Source organism: Mobula hypostoma, chromosome 6, assembly GCF_963921235.1.
Source record: "Mobula hypostoma chromosome 6, sMobHyp1.1, whole genome shotgun sequence".
Taxonomy (NCBI): Eukaryota; Metazoa; Chordata; class Chondrichthyes; order Myliobatiformes; family Myliobatidae; genus Mobula; species Mobula hypostoma.
The window spans coordinates 1,276,857-1,296,627 of record NC_086102.1 but is presented as its reverse complement, the minus strand read 5'-3'; the positions used below and the strand labels follow the sequence as shown (position 1 = coordinate 1,296,627).

The following is a 19,771-nucleotide window of genomic DNA, read 5'->3' as shown; positions in this document are numbered from 1 at the left end:
AGCAACCCCAGATTTCTGTCCGGGTTGCTTCCAACCTGACTGCATGAACATCGATTTGTTGAACTTCAGGGGATTGTGGCCCCCTCTCGCTCACTTACCTCACTTCCTCTCTTACCTTATCTCCTTAATTGCCCATCACCTCCCTCTTTTTCTTTCATGGCCTTCTGTTCTCTCCTGTCAGATTCCCCCTTCCCCAGCCCTTTATCTCTTTCACCAATTGACTTGGCAGCTCCTTACTTCATCCCTACTCCCCTCCCGGTTTCACATGTCATCTACTACCTTGCATTCCTTCCTCACCCACCCCCTGCTCCCCTGCTCTTACTCTGATTTCTCAATAGTACTTCTGCAGTTCTGATGAATGGCCTCGGCCCAAAACGACAACTGTACACTCTTTTCCGCAGATGCTACCTGGCCTGCAGATTTCCTCCAGCATTTTGTGTGTGCGATAGACAATAGGTGCAGGAGTAGGCCATTTGGCCTTTCGAGCCAGCACCGCCATTCACTGTGATCATGGCTGATCATCTGCAATCAGTATCCAGTTCCTGCCTTATCCCCATAACCTTTGATTCCGCTATCTTTAAGAGCTCCATCTAATTCTTTCTTGAAAGCATCCAGAGAATTAGCCTCCACTGCCTTCTGAGGCAGAGCATTCCACAGATCCACAACTGTCTGGGTGAAAAAGTTGTTCCTCAACTCCGTTCTAAATGGCCTACCCCTTATTCTTAAACTGTGGCCTCTGGTGCTGGACTCACCCATCAGCAGGAACATGCTTCCTGCCTGCAGTGTGTCCAATCCCTTAATAATCTTACATGTTTCAATCAGGTCCCCTCTCATCCTTCTAAATTCCAGTGTATACAAGCCCAGTCGCTCCAATCTTTCAACATATGACAGTCCCGCCATCCCGGGGATTAACCTTGTGAACTTACGCTGCACTCTCTCAATAGCAAGAATGTTCTTCCTCAAATTTGGAGACCAAAACTGCACACAATACTCCAGGTGTGGTTTCACCAGGGCCCTGTACAGCTGCAGAATGACCTATTTGCTCCTATACTCAACTCCCCTTGTTATGAAGGCCAACATACCATTAGCTTTCTTCACTGCCTGCTGTACCTGCATGCTTACTTTCAGTGACTGATAAACAAGGACACCTAGATCTCGTTGTACTTCACCTTTTCCCAACTTGACACCATTCAGATAGTAATCTACCTTCCTGTTCTTGCCACCTAAGTGGATAACGTCACATTTATCCACATTAAACTGCATCTGCCCACTCACTCAACCTGTCCAAATCACCCTGCATTCTCATAACATCCTCCTCACATTTCACACTGCCACCCAGCTTTGGGTCATCTGCAAATTTGTTAATGTTACTTGTAATCCCTTCATCTAAATCATTAATGTATATTGTAAATAGCTGTGGCCCCAGCACTGAGCCTTGTACCCCACGAGTCACTGCCTGCCATTCTGAAAGGGACCCGTTAATCCCTACTCTTTGTTTCCTGTCTGCCAGCCAATTTTCTATCCATGTCAGTACCCTACCCCCAATACCATGTGCTCCAATTTTGCCCACTAATCTATGTGGGACCTTATGAAAGGCTTTCTGAAAGTCCAGGTACCCTACATCCACTGGCTCTCCCTTGTCCATTTTCATAGTTACATCCTCAAAAAATTCCAGAAGATTAGTCAAGCATGATTTCCCCTTCGTAAATCCATGCTGACTCGAACCAATCCTGTTACTGCTGTCCAAATGTGCCACTATTTCATCTTTTATAATTGACACCAGCATCTTCCCCACCACTGATGTCAGACTAACTGGTCTATAATTTCCTGTTTTCTCTCTTCCTCCTTTCTTAAAAAGTGGGATAACATTAACTACCCTCCAATCCACAGGAACTGATCCTGAATCTATAGAACATTGGAAAATGATTACCAATGTATCCATGATTTCTAGAGCCACCTCCTTAAGTACCGTGGGATGCAGACCATCAGGCCCTGGGGATTTATCAGCCTTCAGTCTCTTCAGTCTATCCAACACCAGTTTCTGCCGAATGTGAATTTCCTTCAGTTCCTCTGTTACCCTAGCTCCTCTGGCCACTAATACATCTGGGATTTTGTGTCTTCCCTAGTGAAGACAGACAGATCCAAAGTACCTGTTCAACTCGTCTGCCATTTCTTTGTTCCCCTTAATAAGTTCACCCGTTTCTGTCTTCAAGGGCCCGACTTTGGTCTTAACTAATTTTTTCCTCTTCACGTACCTAAAGAAGCTTTTACTATCCTCCTTTATATTCTTGGCTAGCTTACCTTCGTATCTCATCTTTTCTCCCTGTATTGCCTTTTTAGTTATCTTCTGTTGCTCTTTAAAAATTTCCCAATCCTCCGGCTTCTCGCTCATCTTTGCTATTTATTTTTATACTGTCCTTGACTTCCCTTGTCAGCCACGGTCACCCCTTACTCCCCTTAGAATCTTTCTTCCTCTTTGGAATGAACTGATCCTGCACCTTCTGTATTATTCCCAGAAATATCTGCCATTGTTGTTCCACTGTCATCCCTGCTAGGGTATCTTTCCAGTCAACTTTGGCCAGCTCCTCCCTCATAGCACCATAGTTCCCTTTATTCAACTGTAATACTGACACTTCCGAGTTTCCCTTCTCCCTCTCAGATTGTAGATTAAAACTTATCATATAATGGTCACTACCTCCTAATGGCTCCTTTACCTCGAGTTCCCTTATCAAATCCGGTTCATTACACAACACTAAATCCAGAATTGCCTTCTCTATGGTAGGCTCCAGTACAAACTGCTCGAAGAATCCATCTCGGAGGGACTCCACAAACTCCCTTTCTTGGGGTCCAGCACCAACCTGATTTTCCCAGTCTACCTGCATGTTGAAATCCCCCATAACAACTGTAGCATTACCTTTGCGACATGCCAATTTTAACTCTTGATTCAACTTGCACCCTATATCCAGGCTACTGCTTGGGGGCCTGTAGATAACTCCCATCAGGGTCTTTTAGCCCTTACAGTTTCTCAGTTCTATCCGTACTGACTCTACATCTCCTGATTCTATGTCACCCCTCGCAAGGGACTGAATTTCATTCCTCACCAACAGAGCCACCCCACCCCCTCTGCCAACCTGTCTGTCCTTTCGATGGGACGTATCCCCTTGAATATTCATTTCCTAGCCCTGGTCCTCTTGCAGCCATGTCTCTGTTATTCCTACAACATCATACTTGCCAACTTCCAACTGAGCCTCAAGCTCATCCACTTTATTTCTTATACTTCGTGCATTCATATATAATACTCTTAATCCTTTACTCCTCTCACCTTTCACATGGACTCCTATTGCACTTGGCCGATCCCTTCCTGAGCTTTCTGCCCTGTTAATTCTGTTGTCTTTCTTAACTTTTCTTATTCTCTCTTTCCTTTTAACTCCATCCTTATATTTCCAGTTCGTCTCTTCCCCCCACTACTTAGTTTAAACACACCCGTTGACCCTGACGCTCAGTGGAATCTCAGTAACAGAGCCCAACCCACGTCAGATGTTTGGTAACTGATCCTCCGATCCCCGATCCTCACCGTGAGATCAGTAACTGACCCTCCGATCCCTGATCCTCACAGTGAGATCGGTAACTGATCCTCCGATCCTCGATCCTCACCGTGAGCTCAGTAACTGATCCTCCGATCCCTGATCATCGCCGTGAGCTCAGTAACTGATCCTCCGATCCCCGATCCTCACCGTGAGCTCGGTAACTGACCCCCGATCCTCACCCTGAGATCAGTAACTGACCCTCTGATCCCCGATCCTTACCGTGAGATCAGTAACTGACCCCCGATCCTCACCCTGAGATCAGTAACTGACCCTCTGATCCTCACCCTGAGATCAGTAACTGACCCTCTGATCCTCCGATCCACACAGTGAGATCGGTAACTGACCCTCTGATCCCCGATCCTCACAGTGAGCTCAGTAACTGACCCTCCGATCCCCGATCCTCACCGTGAGCTCAGTAACTGACACTCCGATCCCCGATCCTCACCGTGAGATCAGTAACTGACCCTCCGATCCCCGATCCTCACCGTGAGCTCAGTAACTGATCCTCCGATCCCCGATCCTCACCGTGAGATCAGTAACTGACCCTCCGATCCCTGATCCTCACAGTGAGATCGGTAACTGATCCTCCGATCCCCGATCCTCACCGTGAGCTCAGTAACTGATCCTCTGATCCCTGATCATCGCCGTGAGCTCAGTAACTGATCCTCCGATCCCCGATCCTCACTGTGAGCTCGGTAACTGACCCCCGATCCTCACCCTGAGATCAGTAACTGACCCTCTGATCCCCGATCCTTACCGTGAGATCAGTAACTGACCCCCGATCCTCACCCTGAGATCAGTAACTGACCCTCTGATCCTCACCCTGAGATCAGTAACTGACCCTCTGATCCTCCGATCCTCACAGTGAGATCGGTAACTGACCCTCTGATCCCCGATCCTCACAGTGAGCTCAGTAACTGACCCTCCGATCCCCGATCCTCACCGTGAGCTCAGTAACTGACCCTCCGATCCCCGATCCTCACCGTGAGCTCAGTAACTGACACTCCGATCCCCGATCCTCACCGTGAGATCAGTAACTGACCCTCCGATCCCCGATCCTCACCGTGAGATCAGTAACTGATCCTCCGATCCCCGATCCTCACCGTGAGATCAGTAACTGACCCTCCGATCCCCGATCCCCACAGTGAGATCGGTAACTGACCCTCCGATCCCCGATCCTCACCGTGAGCTCAGTAACTGACCCTCCGATTCCCGATCCCCACAGTGAGATCGGTAACTGATTCTCCGATCCCTGATCCTCACCGTGAGATCGGTAACTGACCCTCTGATCCCCGATCCTCACCGTGAGCTCAGTAACTGACCCTCCGATCCCCGATCCTCACCGTGAGCTCAGTAACTGATCCTCCGATCCCCGTTCCTCACCGTGATCTGTTACCAACCCCCCCACCGATCCTCACCGTGATCTCCATTACTGACCCCTGATCCTCACCGTGATTTCGGAACCTCTGTCCCTCACTATGACCTTGGTCATTTACCCCCGACCCTCACCATGAGCTCGTTAACTGACCCCGGACCCTGATCTACTTGTTATTGATAGATTATCTACTGATCTCTTTTATAATGGTATCGCTCTCCAACTTCTCCTATGCTACATCAACCGACTGCATTGGTGCTGGTCTTGCACACATGTGGAGCTCGTCGATTTCATCAACTTTGCCTTTAACTTCCGCCCTGCCCTCAAACTTACCTGGTCCATATAGAACATAGAAATCTACAGCACATTACAGGCCCTGAGGCCCACAACATTGTGCCGACCATGTAACCTACTCTAGAAGCTGCCTAGTATTTCCCTACTGCATAGTCCTCTATTTTTCTAAGCTCCGTGTACCTATCCAGGAGTCTCTTAAAAGACCCTATTGTATCCGCCTCCACCACCATGGCTGTCATTGCATTCCACGCACTCACCACTCTGTGTGAAAAACTTACTCCTGACATCCCCTCTCAAACACCTTAAAACTATGTCCCCTGGTGTTAGCCATTTCAACCCTGGGAAAAAGCCTCTGACTATCCACATGATCAATGCCTCTCTTCATAAGATGAAGAGAGATCTTAATACACTTCTATCAAGTCACCTTTCATCCTCCATCACTCTAAGGGAAAAGGCCAAGTTCACTCAACCTTTTCTCATAAGGCATGCTCTCCAAACCAGGCAACATCCTTGTAAATCTCCTTTGCATTCTCTATAGTATCCACATAGTAGTGACGTGACCAGAACTGAACACAGTACTCCAAGTGGGGTCTAACTAAGGTCTTGTATAGCTGCAACATCACCTCAAGGCTCTTGAACTCAATCCCATGGTTGATGAATGCCAACACTGCAAATGCCTTCTTAACAATACTGTCAACCTGCGCAGCCTTTCTTCAGTGAATTACCACACCCAAACAAGAGTAATACACAAGTGGTACTCACAAAGGTACTCTTCTCACTAGAGAACCTATGGATTAACTACATGACAGTCACACCTTCGTATTCGAATGGAACTCAAATTCACCCTTACGGGCTACTTAGGAGAGAGTCCAAACAGTGACCTCTTCATCACTAGCTTTCTTCTGCTTCAAGCCTTCCTCTCCCCCCTGCAAACTTCTTCTAGTTGTAGTACTTGTGAGAGTTGTTTATCAATACTCTGGATTGATCTCAACTCACCCTTTTCCAGGCTACTGAAAGTTCAAACTGGCAACCGACTCATCGGTGTCTTCCATTGACCGAATCCATCTTGGCTCTGAGCAAACAACAGGAATTCTGCAGATGCTGGAAATTCAAGCAACACACATCAAAGTTGCTGGTGAACGCAGCAGGCCAGGCAGCATCTCTAGGAAGAGGTACAGTCGACGTTTCAGGCTGAGGCCCTTCGTCAGGATTCCTGACAAAGGGTCTTGGCCTGAAACGTGGACTGTACCTCTTCCTAGAGATGCTGCCTGGCCTGCTGCGTTCACCAGCAACTTTGACTCTGAGCATGTGATTCTCTGTGTCTGTGACTGCCCTTGTAAAAAGTAAACAAACTGCAGAGAAACCATAACATCTGCTAGTCACCATAGCAACCAAGCAATTCTGCAGACAGTAGAAATTCACACAGAGCCCAAAAGTCAGTCTCAGTTCGTTCTCTCTCACTCTCTCTCTCTCTCTCTCTCTCTCTCTCTCTCCCCCTCTCCCTCCCCCCTCCCTCCCTCCTTAAAGTGACAGTCCACAGAAAATATGAACCCTAGGGGTACATAACACTATTGAGTCCCCTATCACTACCACTCCCCACTCCTCCCTCTTTTCCTTCTGCACCACGGATCTATGCTTTGTGCCAGTAACCTGGTCTCCTTGGCATTCCCCTGGGAGGTCATCCCCCACAACAGTATCCAAAACGGTGTACTTATTATCGAGGGGAATAGTCACAGGGGTGCTCTGCACTAACTGTCTCTTCACATTTCCATTTCGCCTGACAGTCACCCAGCTACTCGTCTCCTGCAACTCCGGGGTAACTGGGTCTATATCCAGCATGAAGAACACACAACGGCCATTTACTACACTAAGTACAGCAAGAGAAATAAAATGGACGATCTTGAAATTCATCTACAGATTGACAAATATGACGGTGTGGCCATTTCTGAAACATGGCTAAAGGATGGCTGTCATTGGGAGCTGAACGTCCAAGGACATATGGTGTATCAGAAAGATAGGTTAGTAGGCAGAGGGGGTGGTGCGGCTCCATGTATAAGAAATAATATTAAATCATTGGAAAGGGTTGACATAGGATCAGAAGGTGTAGAGTCTCTATGGATTGAGTTAAGAAATGGCAAGGGTAAAAGGACCCTAATGGCAGTTGTATACAGGCATCCGAACAGCAGCCAGGATGTGGATTACAAATTACAACAGGAGATAGAAAAGGCGTGTCAGTAAGGCAATGTCATGATATTGGGGATTTTAACATGAAAGTGGATTGGGAAAACCAGGTCAGTACTGGACATCAAGAGAGAGAATTTGGAGAATGTCTAAGAGATGGCTTTTTAGAACAGCTTGTTGTTGAGCCCACTAGGGGATTGGCTGTGTTGGAGTGGGTGTTGTGCAATGATCTGGAGGTGATAAAAGGGTTTAAGATTAAGGAATCCTTAGGGAACAGTGATCACAATTTGATCGAGTTCACTTTGAAATTTGAGAAGGAGAAACTAAATTCCAATGTGTCGGTATTTGAGTGGAATAAAGGAAATTACAATGACATGAGAGGGGAACTGGCCGAAGTTGACTGGAAAGGGACATTTGCAGGAGGGACAGCAGAGCAGCAATGGCTGGAGTTTCTGCAAAAAATGAGGGAAGTGCAAGATAGATAGATTCGATTAGATTATGAAGACACGCAGTCCTCTTTTATTGTCATTTAGTAATGCATGCATTAAGAAATGATACAATATTTCCTCTGGTGTGATATCACAAAACACAGGACAGACCAAGACTGAAAAAACTAACAAAACCACATAATTATAATGTACAGTTACAACAGTGCAACAATACCATAACTTGATGAAGAACAGTCCATGAATGAGCACAGTAAAAAGTTCAAAGTCTCTCAAATGTCCCTCATCTCACGCAGACAGGAGAAGGAAGAAAAATTCTCCCTGCCATGCCCGACCACAGTCCGACTCTGAGTCGTCCGAAAAAACTCCGAGCCTCCGATCAGCTCTCCGACACTGAGTACCGAACACCATCTCTATCCAAACGATTCGACTTCAATCTCGGTCGCCAACAGCAGGCAAAACCGGGGATTTTGAGGCCTTCCCTCGGAAGATTTCTTGATCGTGCAGTAACAACAGCAACGAACTTGCGTTTCAAAAATTTCTCCAGATGTTCCTTTGTGCTTTCATGTCTGTCTCCATCAAATCAGAATTGTCCACGGCCCCTATTTAATGGATAGGATATCATTTTCACTGGAGGGCTGTGCACACATGGCGCGCTGCTCTCTCTCCTCCCGCCACATAGGAAGAAATTTTCGAATGGAAGAAGGACATTACCGTGGCTGACAAGTGAAGTCAGAGCCAAAGTAAAAGCAAAAGAGAGGGCATACAAGGGAGCCAGAGCTAATGGGAAGATAGAGGATTGGGGAGCTTTTAAAAAACCTGCAGAAGGAAAATAAGAAGGTCATTCGGAAGGAAAAGATGAATTATGAGAGGAAGCTGGCGACTAATATCAAAGATACTAAAAGCCTTTTTAAGTATATAAAGGATAAAAGGGAGTTGAGGGTAGATATAGGACCAATAGAAAATGATGCTGGAGATACAGTAATGAGAGATGGCAGAGGAACTGAATGTGTATTTTGTATCAGTCTTCACAGTTGAAGATATCTGCAGTATACCGGACATTTAAGAGTGTCAAGGAAGTGAGGTTTGTATCGTGAAAATTACGACTGAGGAGGTGCTCAGGAAGCTTAATGGTCTGAGGCTGGATAAATCTCCTGGACCTGATGGAATGCACCCTCGGGTTCTGAAGGAGGTAGCCGGAGAGATTGCAGAGGCATTAACGATGATCTTTAAAGAATCAATAGATCCTGGCATTGTACTGGATGACTGGAAAATTGTAAATGTTACTCCGCTATTTAAGAAGGGTGGTAGGCAGCAGAAAGGAATCTATAGACCTGTTAGCCTGACATCAGTGGTTGGGAAGTTGTTGGAATCGATTGTTAGGGTTGAGATTACGGCGTACCTGGAGGCAAGTGACAAGATAGGCTAAAATCAGCATGGTTTTCTGAAAGAAAAGTCCTGCCTGACTAACCTACTGCAACTCTTTGAGGAAATTACAAGCAGGGTAGACTATGGAGATGCAGTAGACGTGGTGTACTTGGATTTTCAGAAGGCCTTTGACAAGGTGTCACACATGTGATATGAGCCCATGGAATTACAGAGAAGTTACTAGCATGGGTGGAGCATTGGCTGGTCGGCAGAAAACAGATAGTAGGAATAAAGGGATCCTATTCTGGCTGGCTGCCGGTTACCAGTGGAGTTCCACAGGGGTCAGTGTTGGGACAGCTGCTTTTTATGATGTATGTCAATGATTTAGACAATGGTATTAATAGATTTGTGGCTAAATTTGCCAATGATACAAAGATAGGTGGAGGAGCAGGTAGTGTTGAGGAAACAGAGAGCCTGCAGAGAGACTTAGATAGTTTAGGGGAACGGGCAAAGAAGTGGCAAATGAAATACAATGTTGGAAAGTGTATGGTCATGCACTTTGGTGGAAGAAATAAACAGGCAGACTATTATTTAGGTGGGGAGAGAATTCAAAATGCAGAGATGCAAAGGGACTTTGGAGTCCTTGTGCAAGATACTCTAAAGGTTAACCTCCAGGCTGAGTCAGTGGTGAAGAAGGCAAATGCAATGTTGGCGCTCATTTCTAGAGGTATAGAATATGAGAGCAGGGATGTGATGTTGAGGCTCTATAAGGCACTCGTGAGACCACACGGAGTATTATGTGCAGTTTTGGGCTCCTTATTTTAGAAAGGACATATTGACATTGGAGAGGGTTTAGGGAAGAATCACAAGAATAATTCCAGGAATGAAAGGGTTACCATATGAGGAACATCTGGCAGCTCTTGGGCTGTATTCCCTGGAGTTCAGGAGAATGAGGGGGGATCTCATAGAAGCATTCCGAATGTTAAAAGGCCTGAACAAATTAGATAAGGCAAAGTTTTTTCCCATGGTAAGGGATTCTAGGACAAGAGGGCATGACTTCAGGATTGAAGGACGTCCATTTTGAACTGAGATGTGGAGAAATCACTTTAGTCAGAGGGTGGTAAATCTGTGGAATTTGTCACCATGAGTGGCTGTGGAGGCCAAGTCATTGGGTGTACTTAAGGCAGAGATAGATAGGTTCTTGATCAGCCAGGGCATCAAAGGATATGGGGAGAAGGCAGGGGAGTGGGGATGACTGGAAGAATTGGATCAGCCCATGATTGAATGGCAGAGCAGACTCGGGCCGAATGGCCTACTTATATCTTATGGTCTAAGAGAGAGAAAAAAAGGGAACCTTAGCAAAAGCTTACCCAGAGTCAATGCCTTGTTTGAGCTGAAGCCTGACATTCCTACTCTCACCACTGGCCTACTCCCAACCATGGCCACCCCATTTGTCCCTTCTGTACTTTTAAACAAGTGTCTTGAGAAATCTTGTTGCTATGGCATGCACCTGCCAGTGATTGGACCGTCAGAACCCCTGCCATTTCTGTTTAATAAAAATGGCCTTGCAAATCTACTTTTAAGTTCTTCCTCTCCCATTAAACTAGTAGTTGCCATTCCTACCCCTGGAAAAAGACCACATCCTGTCTATGACATCATTTCATTTTATAAGCTGCCATTGGTGAGGAGACTCCCAATGTGGCCTCCTCTACATTGGCGAAGCCTGTTGTAAATTGGGGGACCACTTCATGAGCACCTCCGCTCCATCCACCAGAAGCAGAACTTCTTGGTGGCCAAACATTTTAATTCCGATTTCCATTTCCATTCTGACATGTCCATGGCATTCTCTTGTGCCACGATGAAGCTACCCTCTAATAGCTTCTAACCTGATGGCATGAATATCAATTTCTCCTTCCAGTAAAGTCAAGTCAAGTCACTTTTATTGTCATTTCAACCATAACTGCTGGTACAGTACACAGTAAAAACAAAACAATGATTCTCCAGGACCATGGTGCTACATGAAACAACACAAAACTACATTAGACTTCAGGCCTACACGGGACTACATAAAGTGCACAAAACAGTGCAAGACAGTACAATAATTAATAATCAAGACAATAGGCACAGTAAAGGACAAATTACAATATAATAATAAATGATGTAAATGTAAACAATGTTTTAGCAGGAATTGAGAAAGAAATGAGCAAAAATTGCAAAGGGAGTGGAGTGGTGTTCAGTTGACTGTGTGTGAGTGTGTATGTCTATTCCCCACACTGGCCTCTTCCCTCTTCTCATCTGCCTATCACGATCCCCGGGTACCCTCCTCCTTCCCTTTCTGCTATGATCCACTCTCCACTCCTATCAGATTTCTTTCTCTCCATCTCTTTACCTTTCCCACCCACCTGGTTTCACCCATCTCATTCTAGCTAGTCTCCTCCTCCTCTTCCCACATTTTTATTCTGGCATCTTCCCCCTTCCTTTCCAGTCCTGAAGAAGGGTCTCAACCCGAAACACTAACTGTTTATTCATTTCCGTAGACACTGCCTGACCTGCTGTTCCTCCAGCATTTTGTGAGTTTTGCTTCTGTTAGTGAAGATGTTTCAGGTTTTCAGTGTTTGCTTTCAATATCCTCAAATTCTTTTTCCTGTCCACCTGACACTTTCTTATGCTGAGTCACACTGCAGTAGAGTCCCTCTCATGACAAGGTGTGAGATATGTTCTCAGCTTGAGCACTGCGAAGACGGGGAGGAATTAGGGTCTTCACATTTATTCCAGTTCCTTTAGCCTGTTGTGGTTTATAATTAAATATTTTCATTCACACCTGCATTCATGGATATAACACTGAGCTCCCTACCTCTAAGGATGTGTTTCAGAAACCTGTGGGCAAAGAAGAGTTTGTTAAAGTTCGAAAGAGAGACCTGGAGAGACTAACGACTGAGACGATGCAAATCAAGGACTTCCTGCCCAAGATACTGAATGGAGAATTCCTAGAATGCTTCCATCAGCTGGAAATTGCTGAAAAAAGTGAGTGTTTGTGTGGCATCTTAGTGCAAAGTTCAAAGTAAATTTATTATCAAAATAGTGTCATTGGAGAGAGTCCAGAAGAGTTTCACAGGGATAATTCCAGGAATGAAAGGGTTAACATAAGAGGAGCATTTGGCAGCTTTGGGTCTGTATTCACTGGAATTTAGAAGAATGCAGGGCGATCTCATTGAAACCTACCAAATGTTGAAAGGGCTCTGAGGTAGATGTGGAGAGGATGTTTCCTCTGGTAGGGTATACAGAACTAGAGGGGTGACCTTTTAGGACAGAGGTAAGTAGGAATTTTTTTTAGCCAGAGAGCAGTGAATCTGTGGAATGCTGCTCTGCCACAGACTGAAGTGGAAGCCAGGTACATGGGTATATTTAAGTCCTGATTGGTCAGGCCATCAAAGGACATGGTGAGAAGGCAGATGTATGGGGTTGAGTGGCCATGATGGAATGGCGGAGCAGGCTCTGTGGGCTGAATGGCCTCATTCTGCTCCTATGTCTTCTGTACTACCCTGAGACTCACTCTCTTCAGAATCAGGTCTCATATCACCAGCATATGTCATGAAATGTGTTAACTTTACGACAGCAGTACAATGCAATACATGATAAATATAGTAAAAACTGAATTACAGTATGAATAAGCAACACACACAAAATGCTGGAGGAACTCAGCAGGCCAGGCAACATCTATGGAAAAAAGTACAGTCGACGTTTCGGGCCGAGACCCTTCAGCAGTCAGAATAAATATGTATATTAAATAGTTAAATTCAGATAAGTAGTGTAAAACAGAAATTTAAAAAAACAAGTAGTGAGGTGGTGTACGTGGATTCAATGTCCATCTAGAAATTGGATGGCAGAGGGGAAGAAGCTGTTCCTGAATCATGAAGTGAGTGCCTTCAGGCTACTTTACCTCCTTCGTCATAACAATGAAAAGAGGGCATGTTCTGGGTGATGGGGTTCCTTGATAATGGAATTCACTTTTCTGAGGCACCGTGCCTTGAAGATGTCCTGGATACTTTGGAGGCTAGTGCCCATGATGACGTTCACTAATTTTACAACTCTCTACAGCTTACTTTGATCCTGTGCAGTAGCCCCTCCCTCCCAGACCAGACAGTGATGCAGCCTGTTAGAATGCTGTCCATCGTACATTTGTAGAAGTTTTTGAGTGTTTTAGATGACAAACCAAATCTCCTCAAGCTCCTGACTCCTCAAAAGCCGCTGTCTTGCCTCTTTTATAGCTGCATCAATACATTGGAACCGGGTTAGATCCTCAGAAATATTGACACCTTGGAACTTGAAACTGCTCACTCACTCAACTTCTGATCCCTCTATGAAGATTGGTTTGTGTTCCCTCATCTTACCCTTTCTGAAGTCCATAATCAGCTCTTTGATTTTACTGACGTTTGGTGCAAAGTGTTGCTGCGACACCACTCAACTAGCTGATATATCTTGCAGGCATTTATAAAGTTCCTATGTACTATTCTTAGATTCATTCTCTTGCAGCCATTCATAAAGTCCCTATGTACTACCCTGAAATTCATTCTCCTGCAGGCACTTACAACAGATAGGAAATACAATAGAATTTTACAAAAATTAAACAAAAACAAAGACTGACAAACAGCCAATGTGCAAAAGAAGACCAGCTGTGCAAATAAAAAATAATACTGAGAATATGAGTTGTAAAGAGTCCTTGAAAATGAGTCTATAGGATATTGAATCAGTTCAGAGTAGTGGTGAGTGAAGTTATCCATACTGGTTCAGGAGCCTGATGGTTGAAGGGTAGTAACTTTTCTTGAATCTGCTGCTGTGGGACTTAAGGCTCCTGTATGTCCTATCTGATGGTAGAAGCGAGAAGAGAGCATGTCCTAAATGGTGTGTGTCTTTGATTATGGATATTGCTTTCTCGTGCTCCTTGTAAATGTGCTCAATGGCAGAGAAGGCTTTACCTATGGTGAACTGAGCTGTGATCACCATCTTCTGTAGCCTTTACCATTCCTGGGCAATGGTGTTTCCATACCAGGCTGTGATACAACCGCACTTCTACACACTCAGTTCTCAGTGAAATGTTTGACCTTGATGAGTTTGTTATTTATTAATGAACCAAGATTGTCATGAATTCATGTTAAGGATTAGAAAACAGGTCAGTACAGACCCTTTTAATCTTTTCTGAGATCAATCTTTCTGTGACTAATCCCTTGTTCTAGATATCCCCTTCAAGGAAACAGCTTCCTCATCCATTCTGTCATGCCCACTCAGAATTTTGATTAGATCCCTTTTCATTCTTAAACTTTTAATGAACACAAACCTAGGTGACATAATGTAGCCTCATGTTGCAATTTTGCCTTCCCAGAAATTAGACTGATGAACTTTTGCTGCATTCCCTCAATGGCAGGTAAATTCTGTCTTAGATAAGAGCACCAAAGCTGCAGTTATGGTCTCACAAAACCCTGTTGAGCAAGATATTATTTCTCCTGAACACAGATCTTCTTGTTGTGAAGGCTATAACCTCAATAGGTTCAATACGTACATTTAATATCAGAGAAGGAGAAGTGTATACAATATACATCCTGAAATTCTTTTTCTTTACAAACATCCACGAAAACAGAGGGGTGCCCCAAAGAATGAATGACAGTTAAACGTTAGAACCCCAAAGCACCCCCCAGCTCCTCCCTCCCACGTACAAGCAGCAGCAAGACAATAACCACCTTCTCCCTCACCCGCTAAAAAGTATCGGCGCCCTCCACCGAGCACTCAAGCTGCAGCAAAGCATCAGTAAAGACACTTGAACTTCCCACCCCTACCTTAAAGCCATGTTCTCTTGTATGGAGCAGTGGTGCCCTGGGGAAGAGGCACTGGCTGTCCACTCTATCCATTCCTCTTAATATCTTGTATACCTCTATCATGTCTCCTCTCATCCTCCTCCTCTCCAAAGAGTGAAGCCCTAGCTTCCTTTATCTCTGATCATAATGCATACTCTCTAAACCAGGCAGCATCCTGGTAAATCTCCTCTGTACCCTTTTCAATGCTTCCACATCCTTCTTATAGTGAGGCGACCAGAACTGGACACAGTACTCCAAGTGTGGCCTAACCAGAGTTTTATAGAGCTTTCCCTCCCCCGCCTCTTTGCTTTCTGCAAGGATCGCTCCCTACGCGACTCTCTTGTCCATTCGTCCCCCCCATCCCTCCCTGCTAATCTCCCTCCTGGCACTTATCCTTGTAAGTGGAACAAGTGCTACACATGCCCTTACATTTCTTCCCTTACCACCATTCAGGCCCCAGACAGTCCTTCCAGGTGAGGCGACACTTCACCTGTAAGTCGGCTGGGGTGATATACTGCGTCCGATGCTCCCGATGTGACCTTCTGTATATTGGCGAGGCCTGACTCAGAGTGGGAGATCGTTTTGCTGAACACCTACACTCTGTCCGCCAGAGAAAGCAGGATCTCCCAGTGGCCACACATTTTAATTCCACATCCCATTCCCATTCTGACATGTCTATCCATGGCCACCTCTACTGTAAAGATGAAGCCACACTCAGGTTGGAGGAACAACACCTTATATTCCGTCTGGGTAGCCTCCAACCTGATGGCATGAACATTGACTTCTCTAACTTCCACTAATGCCCCACCTCCCCCTCGCACCCCATCCGTTATTTATATACACACATTCTTTCTCTCTCTCTCTCTCTCCTTTTTCTCCCTCTGTCCCTCTGACTATACCCCTCGCCCATCCTCTGGTTCCCCCCCCCTTTTCCTTCTCCCTGAGCCTCCTGTCCCATGATCCTCTCATACCTCTTTTGCCAATCACCTGTCCAGCTCTTGGCTCCATCCCTCCCCCTCCTGTCTTCTCCTATCATTTTGGATCTCCCCCTCCCCCTCCCACTTTTAAATCTCTTACTAGCTCTTTCTTCAGTTAGTCCTGACGAAGGGTCTCGGCCTGAAACGTCGACTGTACCTCTTCCTAGAGATGCTGCCTGGCCTGCTGCGTTCACCAGCAACTTTGATGTGTGTTGCTTTTATAGAGCTGCATCATTACCTCGCAACTCTTAAACTCTATCCGTCGACTTATGAAAACTAACACCCCATAAGCTTTCTTAACTACCCTATCTACCTGTGAGGCAACTTTCAGGGATCTGTGGACATGTACCTCCAGATCCCTCTGCTCCTCCACACTACCAAGTATCCTGCCATTTACTTTGTACTCTGCCTTGGAATTTGTCCTTCCAAAGTGTACCACCTCACACTTCTTCGGGTTGAACCTCCATCTGCCACTTCTCAGCCCACTTCTGCATCCTATCAATGTCTCTCTGCAATCTTTGGCAATCCTCTACACTATCTACAACACTACCAACCTTTGTGTCATCTACAGACTTGTCAACCCACCCTTCTACCCCCACATCCAGATCATTAATAAAAATCACGAAAAGTAGAGGTCCCAGAACAGATCCTTGTGGGACACCACTAATCACAACCCTCCAATCCAAATGTACTCCCTCCACCACGACCCTCTGCTTTCTGCAGGCAAGCCAATTCTGAATCCATCTGGCCAAACTTCCCTGGATCCCATGCCTTCTGACTTTCTGAATAAGCCTACCGTGTGGAACTTTGTCAAATTCCTTACTGAAATCCATGCAGATCACATCCACTGCACTACCCTCATCTATATGCCTGGTCATCTCCTCAAAGAACTCCATCAGGCTTGTTAAACATGATCTGCCCTTCATAAAGCCATGCTGACTGTCCCTGATCAGAGCATGATTCTCCAAATGCCCATAGATCCTATCTCTAAGAATCTTTTCCAACAGCTTTCCCACCACAGACGTAAGGCTCACTGGTCTATAATTACCCTACTACCTTTTTTGAACAAGGGGTCAACATTCACCCTCCTCCAATCCTCCGGTACCATTCCCGTGGACAACGACATAAAGATCCTAGCCAGAGGCTCAGCAATCTCTTCCCTCGCCTCGTGGAACAGCCTGGGGAATATTCCGTCAGGCCCCGGGGACTTATCTGTCCTAATGTATTTTAACAACTCCAACACCTCCTCTCCCTTAATATCAACATGCTCCAGAACATCAACCTCACTCATATTGTCCTCACCATCATCAAGTTCCCTCTCATTGGTGAATACCGAAGAGAAGTATTCATTGAGGACCTCGCTCACTTCCGCAGCCTCCAGGCACATCTTCCCACCTTTATCTCTAATCGGTCCTTCCTTCACTCCTGTCATCCTTTTGTTCTTCACATAATTGAAGAATGCCTTGGAGTTTTCCTTTACCCTACTCGCCAAGGTCTTCTCATTCCCCCTTTTTGCTCTCCTCAGCCCCTTCTTATGCTCCTTTCTTGCTACCCTATATTCCTCAATAGACTCATCTGATCCTTGCTTCCTAAACCTCATGTATGCTGCCTTCTTCCACCTGACTAGATTCTCCACCTCACTTGTCATCCATGGTTCCTTCACCCAACCATTCTTTACCTTCCTCACCGGGACAAATTTATCCCTAACATCCTGCAAGAGATCCCTAAACATCGACCATATGTCCATAGTACATTTCCCTGCAAAAACATCATCCCAATTCACACCCGCAAGTTCTAGCCTTATAGCCTCATAATTTGCCCTTCCCCAATTAAAAATTGTCCTGTCCTGTCCTGTCTGATTCAATCCTTTTCCATGATAATGTTAAAGGCCAGGAAGCGGTGGTCACTGTCCCCCAGATGCTCACCCACTGAGAGATCTGTGACCTGATCCAGTTCATTACCTAATACTAGATCTAGTATTCATTACCAAGTTATTCGTGTTTATGACAAACAGCATGGTTGCCAGAACCAATCCCTGTGTACACTGCACTGGTCACAGGCTTCCAATCACCAGCTCTCCTCTGCCTCCCCTCACCAAACCAATTCTGGACCCAGTTTCCCACCTCACTAAGACTTCCTGAAATCCATGTAGACTATATTAGGCTGCCCTCCAGTATATTTTGTTAACTGTTGAAAAATACAGACAAGTTGGTCAGACAGCATCTTCCTCCCCCCTCCCCCCCCCCAGCCCATCAAAGCTATTGTGACCATCTTTGATTTATCTATGGCTTTCCAAGCAGTGATTAATCCTCTCCTTTGAAATTACATCCTTACCGCTGACTTTGGGCTGAGAGGTACAGTTGATTCCAGTTAATTGAGCCATTGGTTAATTGGGGCAGCTGGTTATTTGGGACAACTCTTAGAGAACAAAACTAATCAAGAAAATAGCTGGGATTCCCTTTGTTTGTTTTGGACATTATGCCACTTCACTAAGACAGGAGACAGTTGCCAAGAAGTTTCTAACTAGCATCAGTCACATGAATTTGTCTGGCCGTTAGACAATTGCACCTTGCTTAGAGCGAACAGTCTTGTCTCCACTGCAGTTTTTGAATGAACTCATGAAGGTCTCTGTCAGAACCGTGGAGCCATACAGAATGGAAGCAGGACATTCAGCCCATCTTGTGTCATAGGAATTAATCCCACCTAACGATATCTGGCCCATAGCCTCCCATGCCCTTGTGTCATCAGAATTAATCCGATCTAACGATATCTGGCCCATAGTCTCCCATGCCCCTGTGTCATCAGAATTAATCCTATCTGACAGCTCCTGGCCCGTAGTCTCCCATGCCCTTGTGTTATCTAAATTAATCCCGTCTACCGGCTCCTGGCCCGTAGTCTCCAAAAGCTCATTAAGTGTGTACCTTTGGGTATGAGTGACAACAGATCATTAATTTTAGCAAAACCACTGTTTGAATTGAATTTACTTAAATCTTACATCTATCCCACAACATGAGGGAGTAAAAATCTTTGCGTTGTGACTCTGTTGCAATGTACAGACATGTGAATTTGTAAGTCTAATGGCTTATTAGACATTCCCACTATTCAGGACATTTACAGGTGTGTAAAAAGGGCCCGAAAGATCACTGGGGACGTGAGTCACCCCAACCATAAACTGTTCCAGCTGCTCCCATCCAGGAAATGGTACCACAGCATAAAAGTCAGGACCAACAGGCTTCCACCAGGCCATCAGACTGATTAATTCATGCTGACACATTCGTATTTCTATGTTATATTGACTGTCCTGTTTGTACATACTATTTATCATAAATTACTATAAATTGTACATTGTACATTTAGACGGAGATGTAACATAAAGATTTTACTCGTGTATATGAAGAATGTAAGTAATAAAGTCAACTCAATTCAATTCAGTTGTAGAAAGAAGCTGTCCCGTAGCCCATGAGTCCTGGCTTTAATGCTGTGGTACCGTTTGCCAGATGGAAGCAGCTGAAACTGTTTATGGTTGAGGTGACTGGTGACCCCGATGATCTTCCAGGCCTTGTTTCTGCACCTGGTGCTCTAAATGTCCTCAATGGAGGGAAATTCAAATCCACAGATGCTTTGAGCTGTTCGTACTACTTTCTGTAGTGCCCAGCGATCAAGGTTGGTGCAGTTCCCGTACCAGGTGGTGATA

General features: G+C 45.4%; 1 protein-coding gene across 1 annotated transcript in view; it reads left to right on the top strand.

The window, feature by feature from the left end:
• hsf2bp (heat shock transcription factor 2 binding protein) overlaps positions 1 to 19,771 on the top strand; it is a 116,492-nt gene that overhangs the window by 26,014 nt on the left and 70,707 nt on the right. The window contains exon 4 of the mRNA XM_063050163.1: positions 12,125 to 12,275. Within this exon, the coding sequence (XP_062906233.1) occupies positions 12,125 to 12,275 (151 nt within the window). The remainder of the gene's footprint in view (positions 1 to 12,124; positions 12,276 to 19,771) is intronic.